At 35.0% G+C, this 23308-nt stretch overlaps 4 protein-coding genes across 4 annotated transcripts; 1 reads left to right on the forward strand and 3 right to left on the reverse strand.

Moving 5' to 3' along the window:
• Nucleotides 1-1043: 1043 nt before the first annotated feature.
• Nucleotides 1044-2411, forward strand: LOC121781984 (transcription factor bHLH120-like). Its single transcript, XM_042179680.1, has 3 exons — nt 1044-1319; nt 1519-1863; nt 2331-2411. Exons 1-3 carry the CDS (start codon nt 1062-1064, stop codon nt 2400-2402), a joined length of 675 nt encoding a protein of 224 aa, XP_042035614.1. The 5' UTR covers nt 1044-1061; the 3' UTR covers nt 2403-2411.
• Nucleotides 2412-4589: 2178 nt separating this feature from the next.
• LOC121781776 (ethylene-responsive transcription factor ERF043-like) lies at nt 4590-5462 on the reverse strand. Its single transcript, XM_042179463.1, has one exon. It carries the CDS (start codon nt 5460-5462, stop codon nt 4590-4592), a length of 873 nt encoding a protein of 290 aa, XP_042035397.1.
• Nucleotides 5463-10214: 4752 nt separating this feature from the next.
• LOC121781777 (secreted RxLR effector protein 161-like) lies at nt 10215-10667 on the reverse strand. Its single transcript, XM_042179465.1, has one exon. The coding sequence runs from the start codon at nt 10665-10667 to the stop codon at nt 10215-10217; it is 453 nt and encodes a 150-aa protein (XP_042035399.1).
• A 4396-nt stretch (nt 10668-15063) lies between these two features.
• Nucleotides 15064-17017, reverse strand: LOC121781994 (gibberellin 20 oxidase 1-D-like). The gene is made up of 2 exons (XM_042179693.1): nt 16343-17017; nt 15064-15971 (listed from the first exon to the last, which is right to left on the reverse strand). The coding sequence occupies exons 1-2, from the start codon at nt 16882-16884 to the stop codon at nt 15383-15385; spliced, it is 1131 nt and encodes a 376-aa protein (XP_042035627.1). The 5' UTR covers nt 16885-17017; the 3' UTR covers nt 15064-15382.
• Nucleotides 17018-23308: the final 6291 nt, after the last annotated feature.

Genomic DNA, 23308 nt, shown 5'->3' on the forward strand with positions numbered 1-23308 from the left:
AAAATTAAGTTCTATATTATGCTATAAAGTAACTATACACTAATTATTTTTCATTTACACGGGCGGCTTTTTTTATTGCTCATGTTCGAGCTGGTTTTGTGTCGTTAACACCGAACTAACTCGACAAATTTTAACTGTAGTTTGGGCCTCCTACTGTTAAAAGTCTGGCTCCGCCACTGCCCCACCAGTGCCATTATATAATTAACTAATCATCAACAGTACATATTCGGACTGTGCCATGTTAATTTATTCAAATCAGCCATGCTTGTCCAAACAATTTAACCATCACTTATTTAGTAATTAGGGTAAGGACCACTCTATAAAATAGCCATAGGCCAGCGATTCCCTAATCAATATTTAACATATACATTTACTGTTGATTTGGTAGGCTACTACTATAGTACTATATGTAATTATTTTAAGCACGCTTATATTATATATATTCATCATAATTTTTTTTTCTGAAACAAAACAGAATACTAAGAATCATTCTATTTTCAATAGAAGATACTACATTGGTAAAAAAAATAAAATAGAAGATACTACACTGGCAAAAAAACAGAACACTAAGAATCATTCTGTTTTCAATAGAAGATAAAAATAAAATAAATGAAAATATATTGAGTATATTCCACCATTTTTCATTGAAAGACTGCTCATTATGGAGTATTCAACATCGATCAATAGTCAATTATTAACTTTAAAACTCGAAATAAGTAAATACTAAAAATGGTTTTATACCCTAATATGGTATAACCACATGTTCTAGACACATAAGTTAATTTACAACAAAACTAATAAGCACAAAACATATAAGTAATGACAAAAGACCTCTCACCCTCCCACCAGTAACAGTAAGGTCATTTGTATTCTAGTGTGATGTCTTATGCCTTGATTTTACATGCTGAGATTAGTGATAATAATAACTAACCATTCCGTTTCTCCCAAGATGAAACTTTATTTAATCAATCATTAAAATAGTAACTAGGTTAGGTTAGGCACCACTACTATAAGTTTGATATAGGGTTTCTTTATTTGGGAATTGTGCTTAGAAAACAAAGATGTTTCAATTTTCAAGTGGTGGTGGAATTGAGGAGCCATCTACATGTTTTGACGAAGACAAATTCGTCCAAGATCTGCTCCTAGATTTCCCAACACCAGAGGGCAAAAACAACCTCGTTGGTAATAAAAAGAGGTCAAGAATAGAAAATAATGAGGGCGACAAGACGGCTCCTAGGTTAATTGAGAAGCAGAGGAGGCAAGAAATGACATCCCTTTATGCTTCTCTCAGATCCCTTCTCCCTCTCCAATATGTCAAGGTGTCAAATCAATCGCAGCTTCACTTCATTTCTCATTACTATGTAGACTTAATTTGATTATGTTTGAACTCTGTGTTCGAGTATGAAGCTTGAAAGAAAGTTAATCTGTTGTTTATAGGGTTATGGTTCGCTGCTTTTGCCTATATTTAGTGTTTATGTTCGTGAATGTCCGTGTTTATTTTTTTAATACTCTGTCTAGGGCAAGCGCGCTGTGTCGGATCACATGGAGCAGGCGGTGAATTATGTGAACGATATGCACAAGAAGATCGATGAGCTGAAGAGGAGGAGGGACATGTTGAAGAAACCGAGTTCTAGTGTAGTTGGTGATGGGAGTCAGAGCTCGAATTCGACAAACACCTGTGTTGAGATTAAGGTTTTGGCTGATGGATTAATGGAGATCTTCATTAGTAGCAGCAGCAATATCCAAGGGGAGGGTTTTCCCTTGTCAAAGGTGCTTGAAGATTTGCTTAAGAGAGAGCTCAATGTTATTGACTGTGTTTTTACCAGAGATGCAAGATGTTGCCTCAACAAAATTCACATTCAGGTAAACTAGGGTTTTGGGTAATTAATTCATATTTGGCAAATTGTCGTGAAAATCATGAAGTTTGACCAGATTCTTGTTAGTCCTATTACTTTAAAAACAAGCCAGAAAAGCCATAAAGTTTGGATTTGTCCGTGGAGAAAAATCTAGTTGTTCATGTGCTATATATTGGTTATGTTTTTAAAAAAAACCAAGTTGTTTTCTTTATGATCGATGATATCCACATCAGTGATGTTACTTCTATCATAACGGGTTCAGTTTCATCAAAATTTTGTCATGGGATAATTGTGAACAAATCAAAACTTCTAGGTTTTCTTTTCCAGCTGGTTCTAAAGTTGCAGGACGGATCCAAATTTGACAAAACTTCATGATTTTTTTTTGAAAATTTGTCGATTCATATTTATATGATTTTGGGTTTTAGTTAATCTAATTAAGTTTCATGATAGTCTTAAATTTGCAATGATTTTCAGCTTAATGATAGCACAAGTATTGACCTATCTGAGCTGAGGGAGGGATTGGTGAATGTGATTAGGCTTGCTTAAACAATTGCAACAGGAGTATATAGTAAATGTATCTTCTTACTAGATGAACGTATCATCTAATTGGTTCAAACCATATTAAAAGCGAAAAAATTGTATTTATTCGTTCATTGATTTTAACAAGGTGTTTATTAGTTAACTTTATGTGCTTCGTCAATTCTCACGAAAAAACAAATAATTATCGGATATAGATGTAGGGTGATAAGTTGGCACTGCAATGATGAATTTGGAAAAATGAAAACTTCTCCCTTTATACTTTATAATCGAACTCAGAAATCAGAGCCATGATTTTATCAAAAATATTGAATTCATTATAAATTTCCAGAGCCTAAGAGTTAAAAATGGCTATTAATTCTATTTCCAATCTCTGTTAGCTCCAAACGAGTTTTAGAGAGGTTCAAAATTTGAAGGGCAAATATGAACGTTTTGTCAATCTTTTGTTGTCTATCTTGGTTTTTTTAACAAAAGCTATATTTTGTTTTTCTTTTTTGTAAAAAATTGAAAATACCTAATTATCACATTCAACATTTCCAATATACTACTACTAGCTAGTAATTTCCAAAGTTCCAACAGCCATTTCTTCAATCGATACTAAATTATATAATTAGCTTATCCCACCTATAAGTAAACCTTTCATCAGACAACACCTACCCAATCAACTTTTCTCAAGCTCGAAAAGACATAATTTTCAAGTTCTTTTTTTAAAGTAAATATTATATCACGTGGCCTTTTTGGATACCTTACTATCATGAGAAATTGTATATAGAAAGCCAAATTGTAAAAGTCTTTAAATATTTCATTTCTATACTCTTAACATGAAATTGAATATCATTTTCATCAAGATAGTTGAATCACCGATGGTGGCTACCCTCCAAATGAACTATAGTTGGATCACCATTCACCAGTGTTTCATAATTTGAATCTAAATTATGCTCCACAAATGAACTATTGTTGGATTGCCGGGTCCCAAATAATAAGACGTCATGGCTGATTTGTTTTGTTCAATTTCATATTAGTGCCATCATATTATATGTTATTTTTTGCAGGGGTGCAATGTTGAACTATATATATAATATATTAAGAGCTTATGATTAAAAGTTATGTATTAGAAATATATACCATAATTTTTGGGATTGGATGTTTAATATATAGACATCAAATGATCTTAAATGGCTTCACTAAAAAACAATAAACTAGCGACTTAATAATAACAACAAAATTATTGGAGCTAGTTGATTATTTTGGACACAATTTGCCATTCAATTATATTCGTTTAGTGATGCATGGAAAGCATTATTGGGGTTTAAATTATATTCCATGGAAGATGTATTTATATTAGCTTGCAACTTGGAAATTTATTACGTGAAAGAAAAATCGACGCATAATCAAAACTTTTGAACTAATTAATTTCAGATATTATGGCTTTTAATAATGCATTAGCCCAACTACTAACTAGAATGTGTTTGGCTGTCGGTGGGTTTTCAATTTTTGGAAACTTGTCTCTTTACGCAATTTTAAGGAATAGTTTGCTTATCTAGAGTTGTCAAACGTTTTTAAGGGCATAGACATGCAAAACGGCGCTTTTTGGAACACGCACCCGCGTATCTTCGAAGCACGTCGTTACAAGCAATTGAGCACGTCATGGTATCAGCTGCAGCGGGTAAGAGCACGTTTTTAAAATGAAAGATTAGGGTTGGGTCCCCAAAAAGTTAATTTTTAGATTTTTTTTTTCATTTTTTCATAATTTATAAATTTCTTTCACCATTTATAACATTTTATGAAAAAAAAATAATTATAAATATTATTATTACTTTTAGGTTTAGTTTGATCGTTAGAACGTCTGATTTAATACTCCATATAAGGAAATGCCATATATACATTTAAGTAGAATTTCAAAATAAATACTAAAAAACATTAAATTCCGAATAACTATTATATATTAATCCTTCTATGCATAACGACTATTGTGTCGTGAAGTCTAATATGGATATGAAGAAATTCTGGTAAGATTACGATTCTAGTCATTAATAAGGGTTAAATGGTAAATTTTTAGTAAAATATTACTAGTGCTACAAGTTTGGATTGGACGTATCATAAAAAGTTAAAAACTAATTTTTTGTAGTAGTATTATTCTTTCATGATTGTGTGTTATTTTCAAACAATTAATTAAATCTAGTATCCCATGGTTTATTAACTAAGTACGGAAGGTACAACATAAGGAAGCTCAGAATCCCAACCAATATTAGCTCCAACCCAATTATTACTATTTTGATATCCATAAAAAGGTGGAAGTGGGGCCCAAGAACTCGAAGCTGCATCGACTTGCACATCCTTCCTTCCTTTCAAATGAATTGCTAACACTTCACTTAGTGGATTACAATTGTACCCCAAATCCATGGCCGGCCACGTACAACCCTTTGATGCACTCATCAAGAATGGATCCTCTTCCAATTGGCTCATCACCCGTGGCTCCCAACCCAATTGGGCTTCACCTACCCACTCCAAGCTTGAGTCCGGACCCACTGACGCCGTATTCTGACCCAATACGTCTTTGTCGCTAACCGGGCCATCAACATCGAGAACATGATGATTGGCCACGGTTTTTGTGATTTGACTAGAGGGTTGGACTGTTTCGCCCACCCGCGAGGCAAAAAGCGCTTGGCCGCCGATTAGCACGCGGGAGCTCTTCTTGTTGAACAATTTTGCCACTAGGGCGCTGACGAGGTCACCGGCCTCATCAGTCCTACACATGACATCGAACGAGAACGCCTCCGCATTCTCGGGGAACGCGGAGCCGGGGCCCGACTGGGGCAGCTCGAAGTTGGTGCGGGCATTTGCGCCCCGCAACTGTCGAGCTGCCTTGTCGTAAGCCCTGGCCGCATCTTCAGCGGTGTCGAACGTCCCGAGCCATAGCCTAACCTTTTGTAAGGAGTCTTTGATCTCGGCGACCCAACGCCCCGAGGGGCGTTGGCGGACTCCGACGAACTTGTGGTGGCCTCGGGACGACGCCTTTCGTCGGACTCGGACGCCGTCGTCGCCTCCGGCGAATGTGTTTTGCTTCATCTAAAAGCTTATGGGTGCGGTGAGGAATAATTTACTTTGTAGTTAAGAAGGAAAGGAATCATATTTTGTGACATTAGGTGACATATGCTAAATGCCATAAATTTAGCATTGTTGTACTAATTAGATATGTAGCGTTAATCCAAATGTGGATGTCACAGCATGTTGCAGGCCTTGATTTTGTCATTGAATAATTTAAAAATTTATTGATATGATTATTACAAGGAAACATATCCATAAGAGTTATATGAAGCATTTGAAAATTTATGAGTATATGTTTTGTTGAGGTTATTGGTTCATTGTTGGTCCACATGATGGAAACTAAGGGAACCAACCATTCATTAATTTGGTTCACAATTAGTTATCTAAACATAAAATTCATTTTTAGTGTATGGCATTTTATGTATTGATTTAGTGACGACATAACTAATGTGGGGTGAGTGTGTAATGACGTACAATTGGTGTCACAAATTTAATCCAAAATTAATGTATTTCTATTTTATTTTATGTTTTATTGGTGACCAAAGGAAAATTTTGAAAAAAATTAAAATCCGAAATTTTTAGTAGCAGAAATATTTTTAAAGAGCGGTGATTTTATTAAAACAGTTAATTAAAGTTCTTATGGAAAATATTAATCAGTACTGTTTTGATAAGCAAAATGGTTAATTTGAAATTTTGAACTTTTAATACTACAGTCCTTTCCATTTTCTGCTAGTGTAAAGTGGGCCGGCCAATATTAGGAAGATGAAATATCTAGCAGGCCCATTTAGAATTTCAATGGGTTTTGAATTGGTGCTTTGTGCTTGTAACATATACTACTATAATAAATAAAAATTCAGAAATTTTATTTATAATTTTCATTTTATTCACTATAACTCTTATTTAAAAATTTAATTAATAATTATCATGAATTTACTAAGCTAATGGAAACTCGTTAGTGAAGTTGGCTATGATTATAATTTCATGTCACACGACTTCGTGTATGTATGTAAGTCTATCGATGATATAGCACTTTCAGTCTGTTAGTATTTCGCCGGTGATGTTTGATGACGTCATGTTTACATGTAAATACATAGATACTCTCCAGATTTTTGGTATTGTTGGTATTCTTAACAGTTTCCACCTTCATATCTAAACTAATCCATACAAGTGTTTCTACATGTCCAAAAATGCACACTTGATCACTTGCATCGTTTTCATACATATCCAAATCAAAATTTCAGATAAGTTCAGAATTTTTGGACAAAGGTGTCATCAAGTTGGAAAGGAAGTTCAACATTATTGATATATATCAAATTATGTGTCACTTTCTAATATCATCTACATAAGAAAATACAAAAATAAAAATAATTCGGATGATTAATTTTCTACAGTTTAAAAAGGGGTAAAAGTAATAAATTTTGTTTTCTTCTAATATTTTATTTGGAATAATTATACGTGATCACATTCTTGAAATCGTTGTCAGATACAAATTGCTAAAAGAAAAGACAAACGAATGGAAGAAACAAAATTCCTTATAATAAATTAATCAACCGTTTTGTGTGTTTCACATGCTGTCACTTATTTATAGAGCCAAATTTTAAGGTTATAATATAAATCAAGAATTAGGTATCCCAACTCAAGTTTGTCATGCATTTGTCCTTGTATGGTGGCTCTAGATTTGACAACTTGTAACATGGCTAGCCCTAGTTTAAATATCAATAATGTGCTTATTTAAATAGGTAAGAATATCAATTTGAATGTGATTATTTGATATAATGAGATGAGAAGAGATTCTTGATATTTGTGTGAATATTCCATATACCTATTCTAAGGTGGAATGTGTAATAACAAATATTAATAAACTTAATCAAATCTGTTAAATTAAGGAGATATAACAATCATTAAAAGCACAAAAGCTAGGAAATTTCTAGCTAGGCTCATAAGATTTCAAAACGGAATATAGTTTCGTGAAGTTTAATTTATTTGCAATTGTCTCATTCGTTTATAAAACATTATATTTTGGTGATGTTCAAAATAACGTCTTTTCATTTTCTTTTCCTTTTTTTCATTTCTTTTCTTAAGTTGATAAAACGATGACGTTCTGAGCATCACGAGAAAACAACATATTGTACACGATTTAGCAACATTTTAGCAAATTTCATGATTTAAATTATTATTATTCTAATTAATAGTTATTACTAGTATATTTTATGTTATGGTATATATTATGGTTAAAGGGAAAGAGACAGTAAAATTTCTGTGTGTGTGTTTGATTGAAGCCTCCACCACAACCACAAATACTATGGCGTTTGGAGAAGAGAAAAGAAGTTAAAATCTTTAAATTATTGATGGAGATAGATTTTGTTATATATTTATCTGTACTGGTCTGTTTGGTAGTGACATTTCTTTTCCCCTTGGGAATATATTTATGTAAACATAAATTGGCCATAAATGCTAGTATTCCTTCTTTTGTGAATTTCCCAAGTTGATATATATTTAAAATTGGGCCAATCAATGATAAAAACAAGATTTATTTGTCCTCTTTTGAGGCAAATAAAAACAAGGATAGATATGTTAAATATACATAAGCCAGGTCACACCATTTATGTGACAGGACCTAGTTCAAAATTAAGAAGAAAATCTACAGCTACTGAATACTCATGGCTTTGCTGTGACCAATTCCATTACAACATGAGATCCTAGATTCTACTTTCATATAATGCCAAATTGATTAAGATTTTATTCACTAAGCAACGTGACAGATCGTTCTTCTCTAGGATCCTCAAGTAAACAGACCCACCATTTGGGATATAATGAAAGAGATTTTAAATTTATATCATATTTTTAATACCACAAATCGTCGGAAAAACCATGAGGTATAGTCAAATTTTTGGTTCGTCCAGTGACTTTAAAAATCAGTCGGAAAAATCATGTACTTTTGATCTATCCGCAATTATCCCACGAAAAAATCGGCCGTCTACATGTAGTATATTGTTGTTGATATTTTTCAAAGAAACGACGTTGTTTAACTCACTGGCACAGACTTTGATCCTTGATTTCACGGCTATTATACTTGATACAATTAGATGTGCATGCTATAACTGCGAACAAATTAAAAAATCAAGGTTTTTCTGACTGATTCTTCTTAAAATCACATATTTTTTTCATTGATCATGTTTAGGTATTATCAGTATAATTGATATCGACCCAAGTAACATGGAGATAAGTTAATTTTGAAGAAGTGTGTATCGTAAAATGATGAAGAGAGAGAAGAAGGATTCATATAGGACAGGTGGAATCCCTGACATAATCCAAAGGAGTGTCGTGTAGTAGCATAAAATAAAATTGAGGAAGAAACCAAAATAACAAACAAGTTTCACACACAGCAGCAGCAGCAGATGCACAACCATTGGCCTCTCACTAACAAACAAACCTTTTCCACGTGAAGTTGGGCCTTTTCACCACCCATTATGATGTCCCTTTACGTGCTCACTTTTTTTTTTTTTTTTTTACTTTTTTCAAATTTCAAAAATTATTATTCTTTTTTACTAATTCAAACGTAATGCTTTCATGTACTAAATGGATACCTCTACTGTTAATCTTTGGATTGAATGGTAAAAAAATGATTTTTTTGGTTCTCACTAAAACTAAGGGTTATGATATGGATGTATATAAATTTACAAGTCAAATAGTACTATTTAAAGTTATCGAGATATAGAATTACGACAAAAAGAGCGAAGCAACAAATGTAGAAAAGAGACCCCGATCCATTGATCATTTATTTTTTCGAGTAACAGAAAAGAATTCAGCCTATTATACAGTTTATAAAATGAAATAATTCGAAATTACTACTATAACACAAATACATGCTTTGATACAAATATATTCTTCCGTTAAAGTGATAACGTGAGATTGAATGCATTGCACTTATATATAAATTGCACTATAAGTCACTTGTATTAAACATAGTAGTATATTATAAAAACATTAATACACATTAATTGTATACATGCAATTCAAATAAATGATCAATTTGCTTTATACATTCAATCACAGTAGATTCTCATATAAGAATGTTCTTATTTCAAACTCAATAATATCACAGCGGCCACTACCAAACAAAACATTTCGAATTTCTTATCTGCAAAAACCGATCAGAAAAAATCCCCATCTCAGTTCCAAAAAATTAAATATGTTGCAAATTTTAACTCTAAATATAGACCCTGTAATAATAAATAGTGACAGGACTGATGGGGTTTAAATTTAGGTGCGGACATGCACTCTCTCCCACATTTGCATACAAAATTTAAAAAGAAAACATTATCTTAAAAATTTGATTTGGTATTCATTCAACTCGTATCTTTAATTACAATATGCATGCTTCCTTTAATAGGCGTGAGAAAGATATATACATGGAAGATTTACTCTAGACATAGAATCAAGAATTATACTAATTCTCTAATTTATGTGATCTTGGTCTATCTTTCCTTCTTCACTTGATTTCATTCCAACACTCCCCTCAAGTTAAGTAATGTGATCACCCATTCTTAACTTGCCCAATACCTCATGGAAGCTTCTAGCATCGACTACCTTCGTGAGAATATCTGCCAATTGGTCTTCAGATCTCACAAAAGGAAGTTCTACAGTCTTGGCTTCTATGTTGTCTTTGATAAAATGCCGATCCACCTCGACATGCTTTGTACGGTCTTGCTGAACTGGATTTTTAAATATACTGATTGCCGCCTTATTGTCACAGAACAACTTACATGACTTCTATGAGTTTAGGTTCAGTTCTGTCTTCAACTTCTTCAAACAGAGAATCTCAGTCAATCCACTCTTGATTCCTCGGAATTCTGCTTTAACACTTGACAATGCTACTACCTTCTGTTTCTTGCTTCGCCATGTGACAAGGTTTCCCCCTACAAAAGTCAAATAACCAACAGTAGATTTCCTGTCATTCGGGTTTCCTGCCCAATCATCATCGGTAAACCCATGAATCTCCAAATGTCCATGATTCTCGAACAAAATTCCATGGCATGCCGTTCCCTTCAGGTATCGAACAATCCTGAGCGCTGCTTCCCAGTGAGCTACTTGAGGTGCATGCATGAACTGGCTTACTACTCCAACTGCATAAGCTATGTCGGGTCTTGTGTGGGACAAGTATATGAGTTTCTCAACTAGATGCTGATATCTCGTGCGGTGAGTAGCTTCAGAATGTGCTTCCATATAGATTGGTTTTTTCAGTTCCACATGCAGAAAAGCATTCGTCACGTCGAACTAAAGAAGTGGCCACTCCTGGCTGTTGCTATCGAGAAAAGCACTCGAATAGTACTCATCTTCGCCACAGGGGAAAAAGTCTCAGCATAATCAACCCCATACGTCTGAGTGTACCCTTTTGCTACTAGCCTCGCCTTGTATCTTTAATTGACCCATCTGGTCTTCGTTTGATAGTGAAGACTCATCTGCATCCCACAGTTCTAACTCCATCAGGTTTCAGACATACTTCTCACGTATTGTTCTTCATTAAGGCCCGCATCTCCACTAGCATTGCCTCTCTCCAGTGGGTAATTTTCATGGCCTCCTCAGCCGTGCATGGGATCTCTTCTTCTTCGTAGAGGGCTGCTTCGAACGCCCTTGCCATCTCGGTCAGATTTGCTTTAGCCAAGTTCGCCATAGTGTATCTACTTTTCTTGCCAATCTTCTCAGGACTGTATCTCTTTGCCGGGATTCCACAAGTACTCCTAGAAGGGAGTATGTATCGGTCAGTATCACCATCAATTGTTGCGTTCTCATTCTCATCTACACCCGAATTGTCAGTCGAAACAACTGTATTATCTGAGCTAGTTTCAGGAATTACCTCAGATATCACTGGAAGAGGACTGGATTGGGGCATAGGCAGTTGAGGTGGCTCTACAGCAGACGTGACTGGCTCGGAGATGACACTAGCTTCCTCTGTTGGTTCCACGAGATGCTTGGGTATAGATCAAGCAAATTGAGGGGTCGAATGATTTCACACTCCCCCTGACTAACATTCTCCCCCTAACCCCAATGTTGGGTATAATAAAAATATTCACTTTCTAGAAAATTACAATTCATGGTTTTTATAACTTTTCTAGACCTCGAGTGATAACACCGATAACCTTTCTGATTTACCCCATACCCCAAGAAAACACACTTTAAAGCACATGCGGAAAATTTACCCCTTTCGTGTTTTGGTACATGTACATAAACTAAACAACCAAATATTTTGAGCGGAAGAGTAAGAGGTGGAAGAATATCAGTCAAGGATGAGAAAATCTGAACATGGGTTTTCATACCTAATATTTTAGTAGGCAGCCTATTAATTAGGTAAACAACAGTAGCAACGGCTTCAGGCCAGAGAAACTTAGGAACATTTTGACATTGGTTTGGAACTGTCTGAATCATCGTAAAAAACTGAGTAAATTTTTCAAAAACTTCAGATTTATGTTTCAAAAACTGAGTAAATCTTGTGCAATCATTCACAAAAATAAGAAAATACTTAAAGCCATGATCACCCAAAATAGGAGCTGGACCCCAAACATCAGCATGCACCAAAGAAAAGATAGTTTTGACACGAGTATCATTTGATCTAAAAGACTGTCTGTGGCTTTTTGCCAAAAAACAAGACTCACAAGTAATACCTTTAACATGAGAAAACTTCAGAAAAAGTAATTTTAGATAACCCGTGGATGGATGCCCCAGTCTGCGGTGCCACAACCAAGCTTCCCGATTTGCAGATCCGTGAACAAGCATCGCGGTGCCACCTTGTTGAGCAATCTCATCCACATAATAGAGGCATTGACGCTCAGTGCCACGCCCAATTATCCTCCTCGTCCTGATATCCTGTAATACACAGAAGTTTGGAAGCATCAGTAATGTACAGTTTAACTCTTTCGTCAGATGGCTAATAGACATGAGTTTATGGGATAGTTTGGGCACATAGAGACAATTTCTGAGTTTCAAAGTCGGGGAAATTTCAATGGTTCCGCTCCCACTCACAACAATCAATTCCCCATCAGCAGTTTTTATATGACTTTTGGTTGCCCCATCAAATTCAGAAAAATCATTTTTATCATAGGACATCGTATCAGTTGCCCCACAATAAAAAAAATCCACTCACTCTCCTTAGGGTCATTTTTACTCTGGGCAACACAAGCAATTGGAATACATTCTAAAGGTGCAAAACGATTAGGACTCAAAATGGATTTTTCAGATAATTTTGGGGTCCTATTTCAAATTTCATGATTTTGGGGTTTAAATTGCGCACAACTAGAATTATAAAGGGTGGAAGTTAAATATCTCATGCCATGGGGTCTAATTTTAGAATTACAAATATTTGAAGGACCAAGGAGTAAATTAATTTGGGGATTAGGATTATTCAATTCTAATCCGATACCTCCAAACATCGCCTCCCCAATTCCTCCTCCGTCGCCGGCTCTGCCACCTCCACCTGGCTGTTGGACCGCCTCCCCCGTTCTCCCTCGGGTGAAGGCGACCTCTCGGTTTTCCATTCCGTGTGGGAACAGTCCGCTACCATCCTCGATTCTGACCGCTAATCGAGCTTTTGCCTTTTGATTTTCATCCCACCACTCCGGGAATCCGACGAGGAGAAAGCATGTTTCCCTGGTATGCTTGTTCTTTCCATAGTGTGAACACCACATCTTCGATTGTCGGGTTTGAAATTTCCTCGTCGGTTGAGCGGTTGAGCGGCAGTCCTCAGCGGCGGTTGATTTTGGCGTTGTTGTGGTTGATTTCGGGCTGTGAATCCAAGCCCCACCTGGCCAGATGATGAGCCGTCGCTGATTGCACCGGTCTAGTGATCGGAGTTTGTTGCCGGCATCATTTTGAGCAGTTAGCCTCTCTTTTCACCATGCCGTATGCGGTCTCGACTGAGGGCAGCGGGACTTCCTTGAGAATGTCCCTCTGAATTCCGTCATACCTTGAGTTCAGTCCGGTCAAGAATTTGAACAATCGTTGGGTTCCCACGTAGGTTCAGAGTTGGCTTATTCCTTTATCACAACAATCCACCGTCTGGTATTGGCATTGATCGATCTCGACCCAGATGCCATAAAGGTGTCGCCAGTACGTCTCGAGCCCCTGCTCTCCTTGTACAATTCGACATGCCTTCTCTTCTAGATCGTACAATAGGTATGGATATGCGGTGCTTTCGAAGATTGTTTGTAGGCTCTCCCACATTGCCTTTGCGGTTTGATGGTGTGCAAAATCGACGACGATTTCAGTTTCGACGTTGTCGATTATCCACGAGAATACGATCATGTCGGCTTCCTCCCAATCTGAGTAGCCTCGTATTCCAGGTTCCGGTGGCGGTGGGGTACCAGTGATATATCGGTTTGCCCGCCTCCCTACAATCGCTACCCTCATAAGCCGTTTCCATAAGGGGTAATTCGTCCTGTTGAGTTTAACGGCAAGAGTAACGTTCTTACTCATCTTCAATCGTGCATCTTCAATGTTTGGTTTTTCTTCCCATTGTCTGACATCTTTCTGTGTAGGTTGAAACACTCGCCTTCTTGGCCGGGAAAGGTATTTAGGCTATGATGATATTTTTTTTCTGAGCCTTTGCTCTGGTACCATGTTGAAAGTTTGATTTGGTATTCATTCAACTTGTATCTTTAATTACAATATGCACGCCTTCTTTAATAGGCTTGAGGAAGATATATACATGGAAGATTTACCCTAGACATAGAATCAAGAATTACACTAATTCTCTAATTTATGTGATCTTGGTCAATCTTTCATTAGTCACTTAATTTACCATAGAATATCCGGGGGCTTTCCTATTTTTAGATCGGATTAGTAATAGTTTGGTGAAGTCAAAAATCTCGAAATATCGTAAGAGAACATTTCATTCCAACATCTTTGTTGATATTATATTTATGTAATCTGATTGGAAGTGCATACAAAGACAAAGACGAAGACAACGTCCCAAATATTTTCATTCTATATGGTCAAATAGTTCCAAAACACCAGATATATAAAATAAGAATATATGGTGTCAATAACAACCCCATTCCACTACACTCCATTGCATTCACGCCTTTTCCCAATCCTATAACATATACTAGTATATTCCCCAATATTAATTACTACTACTAATATTAACTAGTGTGACATCATTTTCTTTATTTATTACACATTTGGGAGTATGTCCTAAGTTGACGTTAAACGATTGCGGATTTTAGAAACTTCAGTATTTGTTATTGAAATTTATTCATATAGGAGCACGTTCTACGTCGGCGTTGGACAATTGCGAATTTTGGAAACTTCATTATTTGTTCTTGAAATTTTGAAATATATGCAAGAGACCAAATTTCGTGATTTTACATGCAATTAACATAATTTTACCACACTAGGACAATGAGACTAATGAAGTATTGAAATTCCCTTGAACTATAATAGTATAATTAGACTAGCTCCGATCTGACATTGATTTGACATAATATCCTGAACTGTCATAGAATTTTAACTCATGGTGTAGAATCAATATGTAATTAACTAAAAGTTCAAATCAATTTGATTTGAATCAGTTTCAATGATCGATAGACGATATGATTTAAGTAGAATACCATGATAGCAGCAATGATAACACGTTAATTATCAAGTGTATATATATGCACGGAGTATAATACAATTGTTAAAAAAAGTGAAAATACTCCTTATTCTATAATTGTGTACTATGAAGTACTAGTACTACTACCTTTTAATTTTGTTTGATGGATCTCTATATTGGACACCATTACAACATATGAAATTACAAAATTGGCCTCGTTCATAGTAACTTAACTTATCCCCATTATTCACATTTCCCCAATCTATTTCAACTCAGTTAATTTAATTCCTTTCTCAAGAAAAAGAAAAAGAAAAACAAAATACTATTGTTTCGATTTCAAACGAGATGAGACTCAGTGGACACGTCGATCATTGATCCACGTGGAGAATGATGTCATAGTATTCATGTCGGCTCTGTAGTGTTTCTGTGTGAACTCGAGCAAGTCCGCCCAGTCGAAATCCGGATACGCCCTAGGAAAGGCGGCGTCGACGAGCTGCGGCGGAGGCCTTACCACCCTGTTTTTGTCGGGGCAGAGGAAGAAGGCTAGGGATTTTCTAGAGCTGGTGCTGTTGACGACGGCACGGTGCAGACAGCTGTTGTAGCGGCCGTTGGAGAGGGCCATGAAGGTGTCCCCAATGTTGACTACGAATGCGTTAACATTGGGGGCGATGGAACGCCACTGCCCGTCCACGTGGACCTGCAGCCCGCCCACTGAGTCTTGGTGCAGGATGGTTAGTGAGGTCGGGTCGCAGTGCGGCCCCGTGCCTAGTGTCTCGTGGGGCCGCTGGCACGGAGGGTAATAGTTTAGTCTCATTATTGATTCGTTTGCTTCGAAGAATTCTTTGAAGTGACACCTCTCCACTCCTAGGCTCATCCCTAATAATTCCATTATCCCTAGGGAGAGACGACTCATGGAGCTGCAGTATTCTTGGTACACTTTCCTGTAACCATGAACCAAATCCGCTTAATTTTTTACCACGATATATACACCTTTTTTGTAATTATTTGTTTTATTCAGTCGATACTCTAAAAACTGGACCCTACACCTTTTTGTCATGGTTTGTCTTATACTACAACCGATAAGAAAAATTAACAATAAACTCCGCACTTTAGGTGATAAACCCCGCACCTTAATTGATTTATAAATCACACACTAGTTATTTTACACCAACTGATATGGGACAGTGGAGTGGAGTAAATGTAAGGGTTAGACCAACATCCTCATTCCAGTTGCCTTACACGACAACTAGTCATGTGGTGTGGGATACTGCTGAAGTCCGTAGAAAAAATATATAAATATAAATAAGCATACCCCAAGTGTGCAAAATCTTGACCCAGAGTGTTGGTGAAGTAGTCCTCCACAATGTGGTCGTCGCCGCTCTTGGCGGAGTACTCGAAGGAGAGCGTCTCCTTCCACGGCAGCTTCGAGGAGAATCTCCCTGTGAAGCTGCTGGCGTAGCCGCAGTGCTCGCCGAGCTTGCGGGCAGCGCGCTGCTTCTCGTGCAGCGGCTGGAGGAAGAAGTCGTCCATCTTGCGGTGGGCGGCGGCGACGAGGGATTCGTCGACGCCGTGGTTGACGACGAGGAAGAAGCCGTGCTTGCGGCAGGCCTCGCCGACCAGGTCGGATGCCCGGCGGGCTGCGGCGGGGTCGCCGGAGAGGAAGTCGCGGAGGTCGATCAGAGAGACGTCGAGCTCCGGCAGGTCGGCGGAGGGCTTCTCGTCGTCCGGCCAGATGAACTGCGGCGGGATGGTGGTCTGGTGCTGAAGCAGCTTGGCGTCGAAGATGAGAGGCTGCTTTTTGGCGGCGGATTGAGGCATCGAGGGCTCGCTTGCAATCATGCAATTGATCGTCATTAGTTGAGAGAGAGAGAGAGAGTAGTGATTCTGGGGATGGGGGAAAAGCCAAGGCCGTTTTGAATGTGGAAAATGGAGAGCAAATGTTGTAATCTTTATAGGTCTCCCCAACACAGAGCAGCAACTAAAATTGGGGTATTTGCAGAGGAGGGCCTGCCTTATTTGCAATACGGTACGTAAGGTTTTGTTCTCTTGCGAATGTTGACAGATAAGCGTTTCCCCATGGATTTTTGGCGTTTCTTATGGTGGGAAGGAGTAAAAACCAATAATTACTGTTTTCTACTTTGAAAAATGGCCATATTTGCAAATTTTTAAAAATAGCTATTTTAAATTCTAAAGTTTGGTCAAATTCTTATCCAGTCCAAAAAATTTGAAGTTAGATATTAATTCAATTGACTTCAGTTAAAATTGGCAATTTTTGCAATTTTTTAAAAAGTTTAATAGCCATTTTAAATTCTAAAGTTTGTTCCAATTCTAATCCATTCTAAAAAAATTGAAATTAGATATTAAATCATGAAGTTTCAATTTTTCTCAATTGTCTCGTCCATACATTTCACTAATATTATTTCTTTTTTCTTTATTTTTTCATTTCACTTCTTAAAATATCGTCGTTTTTCAACGTCACAAAAGACCTCGATTTATTTATGCATGGTACAATTGAAAAAAATAAAATTTCATAATTTAATATTCCAATTTCAAAGTTCATGAAACACGCCAGAATTTGACCAAACTTCATGATTTAAATGACTATTATCCTTTAAAAATGACTGATAATGTGATAGCATTGACATTTTCTAGTACGTAGTAATTATTATATGGTGAGAATTTGACATTTTTCTTAATTGTCTTAGAATTTATGACTATTATAATTTACTTAACTCACTTAACACAAGTTATCAAATCACGTGCAGAAATGAAACGCCTCCATTATCACGGAACGGAGGGAGTAAGTTTTTTTTAGTGGTACGGGTCTAAAAAATAAAGACTACTGATTAAGTGTATTTATATAATTTGTCGTGTGTCGTATCATACATAATTTTTCCAAATCCAAAATTAAGAGATAATTGAGGAAAAATGTCGAAATTATGATAGAGCTAGTCATTTTATTTTTCTTCTCATTTATAGCTGTCAATTTTCACCTCTCTACCTTATTTAAATATATACTGACAGATTTGCTTGTTAAACGAGAATATATTTTGGGGAAACATTATTGGAATCAGACTGGATAGAATTTGATAGAAATATACAAGTAATGGGGTTTAATCATTTGAAATTTATGTGAAGTCGCGTATTATAGTACTACGTCTTTGTTGGTTCACTTTGAATGAAATTACCTTGAATTAACAATGTGTTGAAGTGGAGGTACAATAACTATTTAACTAATCCCTTAGATATTTTATTAGATCTTAAGCATAGTGATTTCATTTGCCAACATTAATTACCATTGACATTTAGAAATTGCGGGGAGTGAAAAATCATTGAAAATCTGAAATTGTATACCAAGAGAGTTGACTTGTGTGTATTGGTGATGAATCCTGTATATCCCACATGATAGTGTTTGAGGTGGCCATGGTTTGTTCCCCAACAAATTGTTACAATAGCCAATTAAAATTTGACATATGTTATACATAACAAGACATGCCATATACTAGTGTTCTACCTGATATATATCAATCCTGTCGTGGGTATAACAATTTAAGAAAATAGAAGCCATACGTGTTCATAACACGACATACATATGATATGATGATTTGCCAAATATGGTTACATCTCTTCATTTTACATTTCTACTATTGTCTATGTTTTTCCAACAATACTTGTACTAAATTTTGGGCTTTGCATTGAGATTAGTATCTTAATGTTGTTTCTTGTATCAGCTCGAGTCGTCAAGTTATGAATTTCACTATATAATTTTAAATAAATACGAACAATTGTACTAAAAAACACATTGGACTAAAATACTAAAATCATAGACTGATTTACTTCTTTTAAGCCACACAGTTAACAGTTTTTTGTGTAACTCTCTCCTCTTATAAAGTGGCGAATAACCCCCAAAAAGAATTCGGTGGCAAATAACCATTTTACCATAATATCAGAGTATTTCCAAGTTGATGGTGACTTTCTTTATTTTATTTGTGGAAGTGCGATAATCACTCCAACCTATAGGTGACGGGCCTTGTTAAGACTCTTGTTTCTTGTTCCACATCAAATTTCAAAATTCAATATGTATCCCTTAATTTGTTTTTATGTAAAACATAACTTTAATTTTATTCCATGTTGTTAAATTCTTTAATCTTAGATTCATGCATACATGCTTTCATAAATTCACACAATTTTACCATAAAAAAACATGCTTTGCCATTTTCTCAGGTTATGAAAGATTAATTTTGGCTACTGCAAGAAGAGTTGGAGTCATCGATTTTTAATTCATCCCTAGAGCTTGGAATCGTGTTGTCCACTTGTTTGTCCAAAAGTCCAAACTTTGTAGGATTATACTTATTCCAAAAAATATTTTATCCGTTGTATTTGAAGAAACACCTTAAATTTATAAAATTATCTTATTTCTAAAAAAAAAAGAAATGGGCAAAATCCAAGTTCACACCACATGCCACAAACTAAACATAATAAAAAATTAAATAAAACCGTATAATAAAACGGAAGCGCTGTTAATTCAAATCACAATATAATACTCCATAAAAGTAAGACTATAATTTTAGTAACCTTTTCTACATATTTCACTCACTAGACAAATTAATACTCCTAAGTTGGGACTAATCAAGTACTAAACACGTATCTATCTGTTCTGTTAATAAGGGCCTCTTGTATAATTTGATTAGACAATATGTATACATAAATGAATAGTAGTATGAGAGGTTCAAGACAAAACATTCTATCTTGAATGAGTTAATAAAGATGTTCATTCAGTCAAATCAATGTCTCACTTGTTTCCCACCTAACATGTTGTAATGTATATATCGATACTCATGGAAATAGAACCCAATTCTAAATATGAAAATGAAAATAAATAAATAAAATAAAAGGTAATATGAAGAAGAAATCATCGATCTTCCATTAGTTTCTTGGCTTCCACAAACATGCTGACACCTTAACTACTACTTACATTATTTTTTGTAGTTTCATTCAAAATATCACTGCCATCTTTTTAAATTATTTCAACGTATTTAGTGAATCACTTATTATGTTACTCTAAATTTTATCTTTCTCATGCATGAATGTCTTTCCCATGCGATTTTTGGGTTAATCCCTTATTTATTCATTTATTTTTAATTATTTGTAAATAAAGTATCCGACTGCACAATATATTTGCTAAATTATTTTAAAATTTTAAATATTTCCTTTCTCTATCTTATAAAGATGGTAATAGGATTTGGTGTGCGCAGGTCAAACTCAATCCGTAATTAAATTAATTTGAGTCATTTGACCCCAGACGGACTTGGTTCAGAATAACTTTTAGTAAAGTAATTGAATTCGTAATGCTTTAGTTTGTACCACATCGAATTCAATAATTTTATACTGTTACTTCCTCCGTTCCATAGTAATAGAGGCGTTTCTTTTCGGCACGAAGATTAAGAAAAATTGTATTAGGTGAGTTAAGTAAAAGGAGAATAAAGTGGAAAATGAAAAAGGTAGAGAGATGAAAAGAAAAAAAAAAGTAAGAAATGGTAAAGTAGATGTGGAAAAATGTGTTGACTTTTACTAAAAAGGAAAATGACTCTATTACTATGGAACGTACCAAAATGACAAAATGACTCTATTACTATGGAACAGAGGGATTACTTGATTTTATAATAGTGAGTGGACAATTACAATTTTTTTGTAATAAAGTTTTTGGTACAATATATTTTTTTCTGGTATGAAATGTAGCTGGAAGAAAGACAAAATAAATGTCATCATTACTAATAGCATTAAGTCATTTGTAGTTGAAATTGAAAGTGGTGCTTCGTGATTTTGATGTGCAAAATCACAAAGTCAACCCCAATATTTTACTTTATTATTTATTATTTTATCGTTGAAGTACTCCAATACCAAATTGAATCTACTTTTCAGAAGAAAAATCTTGAATAAACACTGCTTAAAGGTAGCCAATCATTTTTTTGATTGATTAAACTCCAATACCAAGACGCCACATTGTCTACTTAATTGCTCACTAGAAATATAAAATAGTAGTAGTATAGTTTTTCTAATTATTTATGACCCCTTTAAGCGCACTTGAAGCTTTCTATAGATACTCCTTCTGTTCCATAGTAATAAAGTCATTTTGCTATTTTATTACGTTCCATAGTAATAGAGTCATTTCTCTACTTAATAAAAGTCAACACATTTCTTCATACATACTTTTCTCTCTCTTACTTTATTCTCTCTTCATCTCTTTACTTTTTTTCATTTTCCACTTTATTCTCCATTTACTTAATTCACCTAACACAATTTTCTTAACATCCGTGTCGAAAAGAAACGCCTCCATTACTATGGAACGGAGGGAGTACTTCTTTTTCTTTTGACAAAAACTAAATGCTTACGAGAATTAAACAGTTATAAACTTATAATTGGTTTAGAAACATAGCGCTGACTTGCGAAAATCAATTCCATTATGTTAACTTTTCCAACAATCACTTATATTTACAATAGTGTAACTTTTTAATTATTTTTGGAGCACAGTTAACTTTTATTCATAAAAACAAATACTTTCAATGTAAATATTGGAGAGATGAAATAATTGTTTTTATACTCGCATCTTAAAATTGGTTTGTGGAATGACTAATGGGAAAATGTTCTGATGATAATTTTCATTCAAAACAAGAACGAAGAATCATGTTAAGCTCTTTGATGATGAAGATTTATGATGGATGCATCTTGCTATGAATGCAGTACTATAATTCGAATATATTGGGGCAACAATTTATTTTAATATTTTTCAAGTGTAACTAATTTAATTGTGAATGCAATTGGCTTTATGCATTTTGTGTTTTCACGATATATCGATTTTTGCATTAACTCCCCATAGTATTACGTTTATTTTGAGGCATCCAAGGGATAAAATTCTTTAATGTAATTTTCACCCACCCACCACCCACCACCTCCCTACAAATTACAACCATGTCAATTATGTATTGGTAAACAAAAACAATCATATCCTAAATGAAAAGATTTCCAATAATAGTGTGCAGTGGCGGAGCCACGTTGGAACAAGGGGTACCACTGTACCCCCAAATGTCATGCTAATTATATATTTATATGTGCTAATAACTAAACAGTGGTGGTGGTGCAGCGGTAAGTTGTTGTAATACTCTACATGATCAGGATGCCTGAGTTCGATATTACATGATCAGGATGCCTGAGTTTGATCCTTTTTGGCAGCGTTATTATTGTTTTAATTAATTTTTATACACTATTTAATTGGCAAATATACTCCAATAAATAAACATTACACTAGTCTAAGTAAGCGTTATTATTGATTTAATTAATTTTTATACAATATTTAATTGATAACATATACTCCAACAAATAAACATTACACTAGTCTAGTAGGAGTATTTTATATTTCTGTGTTAATTATTCTAAACCAGTGGTTCATATATAATTTTTTCTACAATAAACACTATCTTAGAGTAATAGTATTTCAAATAAATACTTTATTTTAAAATATATATAAAAATTGAAGTAAATTAACATAGTATATTTTTCTTCTATACAATAAACGTTACTTTAGTGTTATATATGAAGCATTAAGATAATATTATGTTAATCTTAATTTATGCTAAAGTCGGAGTTTGAAGTTCCGAGTAACTATACAAATTTATTGCACCCCCGAATCGAAAATCCTGGATCCGCGACTGATAGTGTGTGTACATTATATCATAAAAATGTTTTGATATATACTTTAATTATGTCTACACCATTTATAAGCATCATTTTCGCTCAGTCCACATTATTATTTCATCAAGTTTAACATTTAGGCGATGGAAAATAACAAAGAAATTAAACAAATGCAAAGAAAAAATCTTGAAGGAAAGAACAAGATGAGGTGGGGGAGAGGGGGAGGCAACTAACATGGTGGTGGAATGGCACCAATTTCATGCAGACAAAAAGTGGGGCAATTTAGTTTTATATTTCTCAAACAAAAAATCAGTTGGAAGTGATAGACCCAACAAGATTGGACCTTAACACAAACCAATGTACTCAACAAATCCCAAAAGATATCTATTTTCAATCCAGTGTAATGAACCCACTAAACTACAACTACAACTACAATTATATATAGGTCTTTATCCACTACATATAAATATTGTTCACTTTTATGGATCTTTGCTCTCTCTTGTTTTAAACCTAATATTATTTTGGTGGGACTTATCATCTTCTTACATTGGGGAACAAACAGTATCTCTTTTGATCTTCGATAATTTTG

The sequence above is a fragment of the Salvia splendens genome, chromosome 20, assembly GCF_004379255.2.
Source record: "Salvia splendens isolate huo1 chromosome 20, SspV2, whole genome shotgun sequence".
In the NCBI taxonomy this organism is placed as follows: Eukaryota; Viridiplantae; Streptophyta; class Magnoliopsida; order Lamiales; family Lamiaceae; genus Salvia; species Salvia splendens.